At 37.9% G+C, this 14,465-nt stretch overlaps 1 protein-coding gene across 1 annotated transcript in view; it reads right to left on the reverse strand.

The window, feature by feature from the left end:
* The window catches only part of EFR3A (EFR3 homolog A), a 63,631-nt gene that overhangs the window by 22,239 nt on the left and 26,927 nt on the right, over positions 1–14,465 (reverse strand). The window contains exons 8-12 of the mRNA XM_072413230.1: positions 13,714–13,849; positions 8,455–8,616; positions 6,962–7,093; positions 5,963–6,030; positions 1,374–1,501 (exon numbers count right to left, since the gene is read on the reverse strand). Coding sequence (XP_072269331.1) covers positions 1,374–1,501; positions 5,963–6,030; positions 6,962–7,093; positions 8,455–8,616; positions 13,714–13,849 — 626 coding nt within the window. The remainder of the gene's footprint in view (positions 1–1,373; positions 1,502–5,962; positions 6,031–6,961; positions 7,094–8,454; positions 8,617–13,713; positions 13,850–14,465) is intronic.

Genomic DNA, 14,465 nt, shown 5'->3' on the forward strand with positions numbered 1-14,465 from the left:
TGCCGGGATTGGATGAACTCCTGGTGAAGAGGTGATCTGGTTGCACGCTAAACTGCAGCAGAGAAAAGTTAGGTCACTAACTGGCTGTGTTTTTGAACAGCTTTGTTAACCTTGGAACTGAAAAGGCAGAAATACAAACCCTTTAGCTGGAAAGAAATTCCCCATATATGTTTTAAATTTGTATTTAATAGGTAACCGTAGGTTTGATTTAACTTAATTACCAGGTGGTTCATATTTATTACATTCATACTGAACCATCCAGTCGATGAACTTTCCTTGTCAGGAGACACCTGGTCTGGGCCAGAACCACCTGCTTAGTGTGAATAGCATCTATGTGTGGTTTAACATAGACTTCTAGTCAGTGCCATGTTCATTCAAAACTGAACAAGTTTACAGGAGGTTGTTAACAGGCCACCTCCAACCTTTAAGGAGAGCTTCAGACTAGAAGCTGCCCAAGGAAAGAGGTAACTGCTCAACTCCCAACCCTCCTTAGGAAGTCCTAGGAATATCTGTAATAAAGCTTTTGGTTAACTGTAGTGGTTTTGCTTTCCATACAACTCCAAAAAGAGTTACAGATTTTAAAAACTACTATCCAGCTTTGGATCTATGCCCAGTTCCTTTGAATACACCATATTAAAGGCTTAAAATGTTATTTTATGAAATTCAATTTATTTGAAGAGGGAATCCTGTAGGCAATTCTCTTCCCTTTTGGGTATTGTGTAGGCATGGAAACACCATAAAAGTTTGCATTCCCAAAAGGCGTTTGGTTTTCTGTATATATTATGAATTGAAGTGAATGTAAAGTAAGTAAATATAAATGATGTTATTTCATTAATATGAGTTATTTGTTTACATAGATTGTTACCTATTGTGGAAATTATATTGTACCATGTTATATGAATTATGTTCCTGATGAAGTGGTATATGGTCCTGCGAAACATGTGGAAATAAACTAATGGAATCATGGAGACCAAAACAATATGCATAATCAGGTTTAATCAACAAGCTTTGTATAAATAAAAGTGTTTTAATATATTTTGTATAAATAAATTTTGTTTATATATATATTCCAAAGTCAATTATTTATTGCTCTAAAAGTCTTGTTACTGGTTATCATGTGTTGGCTTAAAATGTTACTCTGCTGGCCTCTTGTACAGATTTCTCATATTTCAGGAAGGTAATCTAATCTGCAGGCAATTCTCTTCCCTTTTGGGTATTGTGTAGGCATGGAAACACCATAAAAGTTTGCATTCCCAAAAGGCGTTTTGGTTTTCTAAAGCTGAAAAGGGGATGCAGTATGTGGCTGGTCAATGTTCTGCCTGGATACATCTGTACACATTTCCATATAACGCTGAAGCAGGAACAAGTCTTACCTGTCACTTGGGGCACGTAGGTGACAGACAGTCTCTCCACGCTATATCCACTGCCACCCAGGGATTCTGCTATTTTGTTGGTCAGGAAATAGACGTTTTTATCATGCTTCTCCAGAGATTTTGGAAGGCTATACACAGACACAAAAGATAGCATCTATTTGTTAGAATATATTTAGGAAAAAACAAAAAAAAAAAAAACATTAACCAAAATCCAATGTAAGCTTTAGTAAGTTAAAGTCATCTGGAAAGTAATATTCAGTATGGAGCTTTCAATAAATAATATCTGGTGCTCTTCCCACTAATGTCCTTGTCTAATAGGGTGACAACACTCAGTCCTTGTCTGATGACTGCGAACCTGTCACCATATTTTAAGCAAGAAAGGTCCTCTGTTGTCACAAATTCTGCCCTGAGAAATGCCATGCATGTAGACACGATGTGGTTGCAAAAAATGCTGCAGGAGATGAGTAGCACTGAAAAAAAATTAGTATATTTTATTTAAAAAAAAAATAAAAAAAAAAGAATTGTTTGTGGTACAGAGTGCTTCAAAAAAGTGTAACCAATTGTAACCCAAGAACAGTTTTCAGTGGTTTCGATTGTTTTTCTTTCTGAGGCTTTATTCCCCTCCTATTGACACCCTGCAGTGTTCTCCCCAGCTCCTTATAGCCAGGTGCACCAACCAGAACTTTTCTGTAACTAGCCGATTGTTTTTGGGTGGTTACTGAAAAGTTAGATCAAAATAGAGGGGTGGCCACCTACCTACAGCTTTTTCCCACCCAGCTTACTGCCCTGGAGTACTGATGGAGGAGCAACATTGTTAGCCTGACACAGGATTACTGAAAATTTACTCTCCTTATCTTTGGTACATGGAAGTACTCTGTAGTCCATTAAAAAAAACAGGGAAGGCCTGAACCAAAATTTTAGTTCTGGGAACAGGAAATTTCAAGGACACCACCAGATTTCTATCAGGTTCAACATATATTTTTCTATACTTGCAGTAAATAGGTTATGAATACTTTTTTTTTTTAGGTCAAAGACTCGCTTGTAAACTTTCCTGGGTGGGGTCCGCTCCTCCTACTGTGCCAACACTTGTATCTCTCCATTATTTGCTATCCCTATTTATTGTACAGCGCTGCATAATATGTTGGTAATATATAAATACAGTTTTATAGTAATAATAGTCAGGATAAACTGTGACAGCCTTAAAAAGCTCCCCTATGTCTAATTTACTAGGTTAACAATAAGGGCAAGCAGAAATAGGCTAGCAGTTTGCTAGGTCTACAGTCTAGCAGGCTTTCAGGATCACAGAGACCAAGTAACCTGCTAGACTGTCTGTTAACCTCTTCCTGCCATCACCAGGAATGGATTGGTAATTTCCTCACTAACCCACACCAGGAATATCCTAGGATCCATGTTAGGGACCTGAATAAAGTTTTTGACTGTTCATCCAGACTTTGCCTTGCATGCAATACCCCTGAGGAACCACTCTAAAGGCGAAACGCGACATACGGGACATAAGGACAGCTGCAATTGATTGTCTGGACTTTGTGTGGACAAACAGTCTTTATAAACTACTTTCTGGTGAAATAGTAGCAATTTGTCCAGCCCCTTTATTGGGCCCAAACCAAAGCTCAGGTTTGAATATTGTAATTTTATTACTGATGTCCTATTACCATATATTGGTTTCACAGTAAAATAATTTGTGTTTTTGCCTAAAAACCCTTTCTGTTTTCTTACTTTTGTTTATTAGTACTCATTACCTGGGGTTGGCACTCCAGTAACTATCCTTTTAGAACTCCTACGTCCTCTTCGTCTATTCAAAGTGGTCATTAATAATCTCTCATACTGTGGAGGAATATCTCCAATCTTTTTCCTCTCTAATGACTTCAAACACAACTACTCATTTGTGCCCTACCACTCCCTCAAAGGAAAAAAAAAATCTACAGATACCTTAAATCCTGGACTAAGCATTCGCTGTCAGCCATCTGTATCCCTCTCCAGTGCCACTTCCAGGTGTGGCAACCAGCAGAGTACAGGATCTTCAGAAGGTGTTTTTTTCTATTACAGATTGTTACATGACAGAGAGTGGTAAAGAGTGTGGAAAAGTAGGGGAATAGGATGGCAATGCCGAGAGATGGGTTTTAAAATGTGGTTATAGTAGTGATGCTCAAATTTGATTCACCAAACCCAACTACCCACGCTAACTAAATTCACCATAACAAACTAATGTTTGTGGACTGTGTGCACCTTAACAATGAGCTAAAAGCCAATGGGACCACCCGGCAAACCACCAGTCAATGGAAACCATGCCCACTGTGTACTTTATTAACAGGTTCTCTGCAGATGGTTGTCACTGCCTGCTGTATGTTTAAGAATATGAGTAAACTTGGGTTTTTCAGGCCTTTTTGGAAGTAAATCAACCCCAAATCTGAAATTGGCATAAAAATGAGGTATAATACCCAGCAATTTTATCAGTATTCTGTAATTGTTCTGCAATAAATATTTCTGTGCCTGAATGCTTAGGGATCTGGCCCTTTCGACCATGTTCTGATAAAAGACTCTGTAATGCTTTTCAGCATCTGTGTAACTGAGAAAATCAAACCGGGGAACTGATGTTCCACACATTTCAAGCACAGCTCTCCAAATCATGAACTGCAAAGTGAAGGATGGGGAACGTTCTGGGTTTTGTTGAAGGCTTGCGAGTCTCTTCACAAAAAAAGATAAAGCGACAAGTCACTCATGGGATTTCTCATCTGCACACAGCTGCACGTCCTCAGATTAATACCATTGATTGGGAACTCTGTTCATTCACATTCTCTGTGGTATAGATTGCTCTACTAGGAATCCTCACTCATTCTCAGAACACTTCTCTATAGAGAACACCATTGTAAAAAATAATAGAAACTCTTGCGCAATGTTATAAGTAAAAGAAAAAAAGTGTTTTATTTTTTTAAAAGAAAAGAACATAGGACTTGACATTCTGTATTTCTGAGAGCTTCAAGTACTTTCCACAATAATTGTTAAGGGAACGTTTATTTTCTATTTTAAAGAAAAGTTAAAGTGTATTTCAGGGCAAAAAAAAATTCAGAATATCCCTGCTTGTACATATTCCATTGTCAATAACGTCAAACAATTTGCAAGAAAACAGAAAAATCCCTGTTGATCTGCTAAAAATTGTGTGTGGGCCTAACTTGCTGCATGCATTGTCAGCACAGTGCCTCTGCTGAAATGTTGTCAGTGTTGTCAGCCTTGTCTGCTGAACTACAGAGGTTTGCCTCATCCCCAGCCCTTCTGTCCATCTGGACTTGACTCTTCAAGCCGTAAATGCTGCAATCTTGACTTCTAAGAAGAAGAACCATTTCTATAAAAACACTGAACACACAGCATCATTATGCACATCAGAGTAGTAGTCAGATAGCAAGGAAGCTGCAGGCCTGCAAACCACAATATATGCATGAACTGGATTTGTAACTCATCAAACTATGATATGGTGTACATAGCACACACTAAAAAAAAGCCAGGTCCAGCTATTGTACTATGCTTCAATACATGGAAGCAAATGGTGTACCCCCCCCCCTTATTTTGCATTAAATGGTAACATTCCCAATGTATAAATTTAGAAATGGAAAACAGATTTTCAAAATATCGTCATGCAGGCTTATACACCTGTGTTCCCTTTAATCCCAGTTAACCACCACCTGGAATTTAACCTCCTGAGCGGTTCATTTCTGTCTGGATTTATATGTCTAAAAGCGGTACATGGTTTTTCACAAAAATGTATTTTACAGTATAATAATAGTATGAGTATAAAAAAAGTTGGAAACACAAATTCATGTCAAAAAAAGTATAGCATGTCTTGCATGAACATTTATTTTACAGTATAATATAATAGTATGAGTAATTTTTTTTTTTTTTTTTTAAATTGAAAAACATTTTTAATTTAAATAATAAAAAAAAAATACTCATACTATTATATTATACTGTAAAATAAATGTTCATGCAAGACAATGTACTGCTTTTACACATATAAGTCCACTGTATTGCATTCAATACAGTTATTTTGTATTGAATGCAATACAAATAGATTTTGAATTTCCTGCAACGCCGGCAACGTCCTCACGCACCGACGTCACCGGGAACGCAAGTGCTGGAGGAAGAAGAAAGACGCAAAGGAAGAGAGAAGACGCGAAAGACGTCGCGGGAGGCCAGCGGCTTAGGTAAGACTCGATTTACTATTTTTTCCTATAGGTTTACCTACCCCTAGTGTGACTCGGAGTTACCGCTTTTAGCATTTTTTTTTTGCCCAAGAGCCTAAAGCTCATAGGAGGTGCCAATTTTCTTCTGGAGCCTCCCAAACCTATAGACTCCTATGGACTAATTGAATCTAATGATGCAAACTAGAGGTCTGAGGATCAAACTATCTATCATAGACCTCAATACTGCCCACTAAATGTTTGTGGGGAACCTTACTGACTGAAACAGTTATTAGACAATTAATTGTCTTCTATAATGTCCGGCTGGTGGTTTTCTAGGAATGAAGACAGGTACAGTTTAGACATCATACATATTTTCTTTTCTAATGTTCACATTACCTGCATTTATCCCTAAAAATCACATCTGGCAGGAAATAAGGTGCATCCATGTGTCTGGTCTCTATAACCTAAATGCAAAATAAACAGGGAAACAAGTTTTTTAGAATGCAATAAATTAAAATTATATTTCTAATACATTTGATAAAAATTATTGTTTTTCACTTGCCTAGCTTGGCCTAAAACAGTTACCATGGATGAAGTACAGATTTCTGTATTTGTTTATCTGTCAGATCTGCTAGAAACATGGAAATCTGGCCAACGTAAAGCCCAATTCCACTTTTTTAGCTTCATCTTCTACCAAACACCCCAATACTATACTTTAGAACATTTTCTTTACACATAGGGATGTAACCTGACTGGCCCAGTCCTCTTCTGTTTTCTGCTATAGCAATGGCGAGAAGTACTAAAAGGTGCAGAGAAAAGTATATATAATGGGAGCTCAGCATTATTTTCTTCTATTTTCATTGTGTTCTTCAGTGAGGCCACAGCCGTTTGATGATGCACCCACGAGGGGTATGTCCTCCACACCCTGCTCTGCCAGGAAGTAGGCTGAATGAAGCAAGGTTAGCATGGGGCAGTGATGTGACCTTGAGGGGTCAACTTACAAACTTTGCTTTGTCCAATAAGCCAACATGTGCTGCCCTGAATACTTCTGAATCTAGGGAGAAAATATGATTTTCTCAATTTTCTCCTAAAATTCAGTACATTTTACTAGGCTTTATATCTGTTGTCAGCCTTTAGACAATCCTCCCGCTAAGCTGCAGTTACGATGATTCTGCACAGGGAGAATCAGAAAACCACAGAGCTGCTTCAACAGTGAAGCATTCCTCACTGCAGCTGCATGCTGGAGAAGTGGAGTTTAGATTGGCACTAGGGATCAACTTAACTACCACAAAACATGTGCATTTCCGCTTTCTACGCAGTATTTGATCTATGTAGCTATTTGTTTTTAGCATTGTAATTGTACTTTAGGAAAGATAAAAGTCGAGTAGTACTTACCTTGCTGACATGCTGGCAAAAAGCAGGAACTGCAATCATCTGACTGAGGAAGTTGAGATAGGCTGCAACCAGAGCCATGATGCTACATCGGCTAAACATCTGCAGGTTGTCCTCATTCGTGACTGCTATATCCTGCAGCAGGAAGAACAATGCTATGTTAGTATAAATTAAAATGCACAAAAAAAAAAAAAAAAATTCAATCTCCTTGTTTAATCATTTCCTTCTAACTAATAACTTATCCACACACTCACAACCCATTTTTTCTTTCAAATTTTCCTACTCGTCTTCTCCTGTTTCTTAAAACCGACACTACTTCCTATCACTCCACATCTCCCCTCCTATTGTGGGAGACTTCCCCCACCTTCTAGATTGTAAGCTCTTCTGGGCAGGGTCCTCTCCTCCTCCTGTGTCACTGTCTGTATTTCTGCCATTTGCAATCCCTATTTAATGTACAGTGCTGCTTAATATGTTGGCGCTATAAAGGTCCTGTATATTAATAATAATATAATAATAATAATAATAATAATAAATATAATGGAGGAGATCCATTGGGTTAGCTGATGTGTGCATTATAAAACATCTGCATGCTTTTAAATTTAGAAGGTTTACAAACCTTTACATTTCTTTTGCAGTGCTTTAGGAGTTGTAGTAATAACATCAACGCTTCTGATAATGTTATTCCCACACACAGCACGTGCATTGGTGTGTTAAGTTGCCATTCACTGGTAATGGCAATCCAAACACACCATAAGACTGCACTTCTGGGCCAGTACGCGTTAAAAAAAAATGCAAAATGCACTACATTTGTGTGAAGTACTCTGTGTTCAGCAACCCATTCCAATGAAAGGGCTGCCAACTGTAGCTCACTGCAATGCACACCTTAAATCAGTGTTCTGCCCAGAATTTTTTTTTAAGATGGGTGGCAAGAAGCTGTAGGAAAATGGCCCTTGTATTGTGACCTGACTTTTCAGTAACCACCCAAGTAATTACTAAAAAGTGCTGGGTGGTGCACCCAGCTAAATTGGGCCAGGGAGAACATTGCCTAATATATGTATTAAGTAAAATGCACACTTTGGCATTGCTAGTGTAAAAGAAGGCAAACTTTACTCCAATTCTACCATACCCTAAACCAAAAGAGCAATTATTATTGGAATAGGTTTGATTAGGAAACTTTCCTTGATTTAAATAGTACACACAAAGGCTTTCTTATGAATTGGAGAAATATTTGTAATATATAAATATGGATGAAGGTCAAATTCACAAACTGAAAAAAATGTGCTGTATATACTTTAAAAGCTTTTACCCTACCCCCAATTATGCCTTTTTAAATCACTTACATTTGTCATTCGGACAAACAATACTTCATAAAAAGCTGCATATTAGTGGAATGGGGCATCATTTGACACAACTTCTTGAATTTTGGCTTAACATGGGGGAAAAAAAGATATTATTCAAATTTAGCTTTTACCTACGATGAATCTCAAAAAACCAACCTGCAGTGCAATAGCCACCCGGATCAGATCGATGACAACTTCTTCATTGGCCAGTTCGATGGTGATCAGAGCCAAAGCTGTATACAGGAGCTCATAGTTCTTGTGTACATTGTCCTCTTCCTTACAGCCCAAATATATGTGACGGTAAAGCTGCTGGCCATGCTAAACACATAAGCAAAAAGAAAAAAGGCAGTTACAGTACAACAAAGTTACAACTTTCACCAAAGTATACATTTAAGGGTGTGGACACTTATATAAACCAGTTGATTGTACATTTTGTATTTTTAATTTTTTTTATTTTTACGGATTTGTTTTTCAATTGAATTACAGTTACAGTTTATAAATCCTATTAAAAGGTGGGGAGCGTTTTTGAATGATTTATTGTAGTCTAATTTTTTTACATCACAAAAACCTGGTACTTTAATAGGTGCGTATGCACTTTTTTAATTCACTGTGTATGGAGTCATTAAACACTGGTGCCCATTTTCTTCACTTGGTAAGTTGCAATATATAACTCGATGTTCTTACATATTTTTATTACACATTATTTCTTTGCAGTTATCAGTTCAGGGCCTGAAGAGGTTACATTCGCATGCCTATTTGTGTTATTATGAAAAAAAATAAGCAAAAAGCGAAATTATGTTGCAGCAAGAGCAGAGAAAAAAAATATTTACCAGGACGATTATAAGAGCTGGCCTTTAAATTCAAAAGCGGGAAAGGAAAGAGCGATCGTACGCAATGTAATGGAAATCCAGACTTCAATCAATTCGTGAAGTAAATAGGCATTTTATGAGAAAAGGACTTTAGGGAAAAAAATGAGATACGGAGAGAAGAGAGTAATAATAGGCTTTAAAGGCATGAATAAATAAAATCTGTGATGTGCTTTCCTATTGCTACTAATGGGTAGATTGATAGCCACATATTTTTTAATATCACCTGTCATTTAAACAAGGAAGGTTGTAAATTCAGCCATGACTAGCAGCTCAAACTACTAACCTACCTATTGTGGTGTTTTGTAAGAGGGATTCGTTTGTCTGTGGGCAATGGGGGACTGGCTTTGGGTTCAGAGGTTTGCTCAATGTCACCTAAAACGTTATTTTAATCAAATGTAAGACTAAGGTAACATATTGGTTGAAGATTTACAGCATAAGGAAATCTCTACACACAAAGGGACACACTATCAGGCACGTAATTATCATATATTCTCCCTCCTACCTTCCTGCCTGCTCCGACAATCTGGCAAAAATCTGAGCATTCGCAATCTGCTTTAGTTGCCAGGATGCCTGGCAATCTCAGCTTCTTCTGCGTATGCTGGGAATGAATGACCTGGCCAAGTAGGATGGCTGAAAACCCACTACAGAAAGAGAAGATGTCGGCTCTCTGTAAGGGGACAGGGACAGGTGATTAATGTGGGTTTGGTTCCACTTTTATGCCATAAAACTATTTCCTTTGCTGTGAACAGTTTTTAAACTTGTACAGTCAATGCAGCCTATAAACAACGTTGTGTAAATCCCAACCTATTCTAGGGCATGTTTACAAGTGTCCTCAGGCCAGAATTAGAGGTAAAATATTCTGTTGCAAACACCTATTCTTACGGATGATCGGAAAGGTGGGAGTAATTCCGGAGAAAGCAAATCTCATGCACGTTCAAAGCTGGTACATTATGAATGACCAATTAAAAAGCTAACGAACGGATATTGAAAAGAAGCACAAAAAGAGATGGCAACACCAGTGACAACAGATCTTGTAAGGTAGGTGTATTCTAACATTCTGGAATAAGTTTTTGCCAGGTGTTCTAGGAAACCGTAAAGCAAAAGCATTTGACTTGATGTTTTAAAAGGTAGAAGATGGACAGGCCAATGTAGACTTTAATGGGTGAACATTGGGTGATCTAAAATTAGCCAACAAATATCAATTGACCTTTTAAAAATCCATTGCAGGTTTGCTGGATCACCCAGGTTCACCCATGAAAACCTATCTTCTCCAGTCTTGGAGAGCTTTAGTAAATCAGGCCCAATGTTTTTGTAATTCAGCACTAAACTGCTAGCTGGAAGACTACATGATCATATAAAATAACTGTTACTAAATGCTATTAGAATTTTTCCATCTGATGGATTACTACAATTATTAGTGGAGCTATAGGGAAAGGGGGGGGATAGACAATATATATGAAATCTGCTACTAACCTTAAAGCGGCACTAAAGTTCTTCATTAAAAAAAAAATTGTAATCAGGAAGAGCATTGTTGCAGAAAGAGACAGACAATGTCGGCAATAAACATTTTTACTGCCTGATTGCTTAGTGAAACTGTCAAAAACTGTATGCGCAGCTCAGTGTAGGTGGGCAGCATACACAGAAATCCTGGCCTCCCCTGGTTGGCAGTACTGAAGCACTGAATAAACTTAGGATGGCCGGGGATTGCAAATAGGAAGAGAAGACGATGACAATGTCCTGTGACATAACAGGGGCAAGGTAGGTATAGGGGCGGTTTAGTTCTGCCTTAACAGCAGATTTACAAAACCGATCTATTGGCAGTCCTGTGGGTAGGGTAGTCTTAGATGAAAATGTAGCTTTAAAATTTAGATTCTAAATTAAAGCCAAACTTAAGCTTAAAATTTACCACAGGTACTATATCATTTACATTTCTTAGATTGTAAGCACTTTTGAGCAGGTACCTCCTTCTCCTGTGTCCATCATTTGCAACCGTTATTTAATGTACAAAGCTGCGAAATATGTAATTTTTTTAATGTTGATTAAAGTGGACCTATCACCACAATTTTTACTTTATTTAAAAGTGTAGTTACAAAATAGGTTAAGCACCTTTTCTTTAGTCTTTACCACTGTGAAATGGTGGAAGCGCAGAGCTTCCTGGGATAGCTATGTCACATATCCCTGGAGGCTTCAGGCTTTTTTTCAGGCATTAAAGGAAAAAAGGTACAGACTCATGCATGTGCAGGGAGGTCGGCATCTTTTTGCAGCAGCAGCAGCAGAAGCAGGATATGTCACCTAATCTCACACCAACGCAGTGCAAGATCAGGTGACATAGGTAGAAGATGGCAGTGCCCAACGCTTCCTCCACGGCGGATTCCAGGACAGCACAGGTCCGAATCAAGGACAGCTCTGGAGGGTTCGAGGGCTTTGTGGAAGTAAAGGTGATTAGGATTTTTTTATTTTAACAAGTTCCGCCGACTTTTCTCTCCCTGAAATATTAAATGGTCACATTTGCTAAAAAGCATGACTTGTGAAGAAAAATACCTGTACAGTTACCAGAATAAATTCTCCACTGCAGTGGGACTTTAAAGTGATTTTAGTAGTAAAACTGATACCTAAACAAACAAAAAAGTAAATCATGGATTCAAATTGCTAGTAAAGCGTAATTCTCAGATGATTGGCTGAAATATTTTTTTATTTTAATTTTAGTAATTGTAATTAGTAATTCAGATGTAATTATTGGACTATCCAAGATTCATTTTCTTAGGGCCAGGCTTTGTCCTGTAATAACACAGAAAGAAAGCTCTAAAATTTAATTTGTGCAGCTGAAGCCAGGTGACTCCAGGAGATAGAGGAATTAGTCAGTGGAGGAGTACATAGTGCACACAGAAAGCCTCCAAGCCCCTGAATGATGTGTACTCACAATGACATTAATTTGTCAAGGCTTTAGAGTAACAGATGTAAGAATTCCTGTGGCTTTCAGCTCTCTGGCCAATTTCACATTGAGCTGACTTAAAAGGACATTCTAATAACGTTTAGACTTCAACGGCAGTCAAAAAGGCTTTTCAATGTTAAAGTCAAGAAGATCGGTTGACAGACTTCAAACTCTTCATGACTGGAGGTCACTGAAGCCTAAAATTTAGAAGTGTCAGCATGCAGCCGTTCCCATGACCATAACTTTAATTATGGTACCTTTTTGAAGGACTTAAAGTGATTTTATTTGGTACCGTGCAGCACGGTGGCTCAGTGGTTAGCACTTTGGCCTTTGCAGCACTGTGCCCCAGCACTGTGTTTCCAGCACTGTCTCCCACACAAAGGACCGTTGTACTCTGAATCATTAATCTCTTATGGTGAAGTGGGGAGGTGAGCTAAAAAGATTCATTAATCTCTTATGGTGAAGTGGGGAGGTGAGCTAAAAAGATTACTGCTACTTCATTTTTTTTTTTTACTACTCATGAGTAATTGAGAAAAAGAATGGAGGAGCTCAGATATGAGGAGAGATTAGCTGAACTGAACCTATTCTCTCGAGAAGAGACATAAAGGGGGGATATGATCGCCCTGTATAAATATATAAATGGTCCATATAGAGAACTCTCTTCCCAATTGTTGACTTTAGGATTGTTACAAGGAACAAGAGGGCACTCTGCGTTTGGGGGAAAAGACGTTTAAGCTCCGTATAAGGAAGGGATTCTTCACTGTAAGGTCTGTTAAAATGTGGAATTGGCTCCCTCAGGAAGAAGTTTCAGCAAGTTCTACATATTGCTTTAAGAAAAAGCTGGATGATTTCTAGAAGCACAGAATATACCTGGATATTAAAGCTTTAAAGTGAAGATAACAGAAACGGTTGATCCGGGAAACATCTGATTGCTTCATTGAATCAGGAATGAATTTTTCCCTTTTTATATCTGGGATATGTTTATTTCCCTGGTGGTTAAACCTTATGGACTTAAGTCTTTTTTCATCCTAAACAACTTATGTAACTATGTAAAAAATATTGAACACTTTGCCACTTTAATTTTTCGGTGGTCATTATCAATGTGATTATATACTGTAATTGATGAGCAGTTTGTCACTTTGTAAAGATGATGAAGGGGAAAGGCATTTTTTGCAATTAATGAGACTCTGAACAGAATTTAGAGTGCTTGGAGATGTTAGTCAAATAAAGTTTTCTCCAACTGGTCAGTATTCTCATGTGGATGCAGGATTTTGTGTTGTAGTTGATATCAATGTCTGGGACAGGAATGGTTAAGTCAGTGCTGAAGGTAGCGTACCTAGGGCAAACAACAGAACTGCATGTATAAGCTTAACTGTGCTGGAACAGACTCCAGACTGAAGATGAAAGCCAGATATGCCAATAGCAAACCTTGCTGATGAAAAATTTTAATATGCCAAAAAAATAAAAAATGTGGCAAAGAAACATTTAAGGGACACATAAGTGTTTTTTGAGAAGCAGTGTCCATATACAACACAGACTGATGGCTGAAATTCAATTTTCAGCATTACAACCAGTAGGTTTTGGGAGATATAAAGTGAACAATTCAGGACTTACTTTTTTCATGAAGCTCACATCCTGCCTGCTGATTTTTTCCCGTTTTATCTTGAGGTCGCCAACATCGGGGATTATCCTAAAAAAAAACAAAACAAACAAAAAAGTTACTTTTGAAAAGCCATTTTCTAATCTAAGTCTAATAACAGATTACAGGTTATTGATCCTCCAATCGTTATGTTGTGGACGATTGGAGGATAGGAAATAGGCAAACTAAAAGCTGTGGACCAGTCTAGGATAACCCGCCTTACTACCAACTTGCCTAAGTAGTAAAGCAGTACGAAGAAGATGATCGTAAACAATGAAAGAGTTGGACATCCGCCTCTCAAAGGATTTTACTGTAAGTACAAAATTCTTTAATCTTCAGAATGCCTAAAAGCTGAAGAGGGGGCAACACAGCCAACAAACGTTAACAGGCCTATGAAAAAACGGAGACTAAATTTTCATCTGAAGCACACATTAGATAGGGCCAAAACATCCACCTAGCAAAACTTTGAAAATTTAATCAGAACACCACTGCAACAAGACTTCTTAATCTAGGAAAAAGTTGCTTGATGTCAAAAAGTACAAGAAACACTCACGGGTAGGGAAGGGTAAAACCCAATAATAGAAGCTGTTAAAGTTTAAATGATGGTTACGTTATTTTACGGTCTGTAATTTGAAAAAACCTATATACCTCTCTGGATACCCCCTGATGTATCTCCCCCCCTTTCCTCTCTCTATTGATTCTTGTATAATAGCAATGTTTGATTGTA

This window comes from Pyxicephalus adspersus, chromosome 5, assembly GCF_032062135.1.
Source record: "Pyxicephalus adspersus chromosome 5, UCB_Pads_2.0, whole genome shotgun sequence".
Taxonomy (NCBI): Eukaryota; Metazoa; Chordata; class Amphibia; order Anura; family Pyxicephalidae; genus Pyxicephalus; species Pyxicephalus adspersus.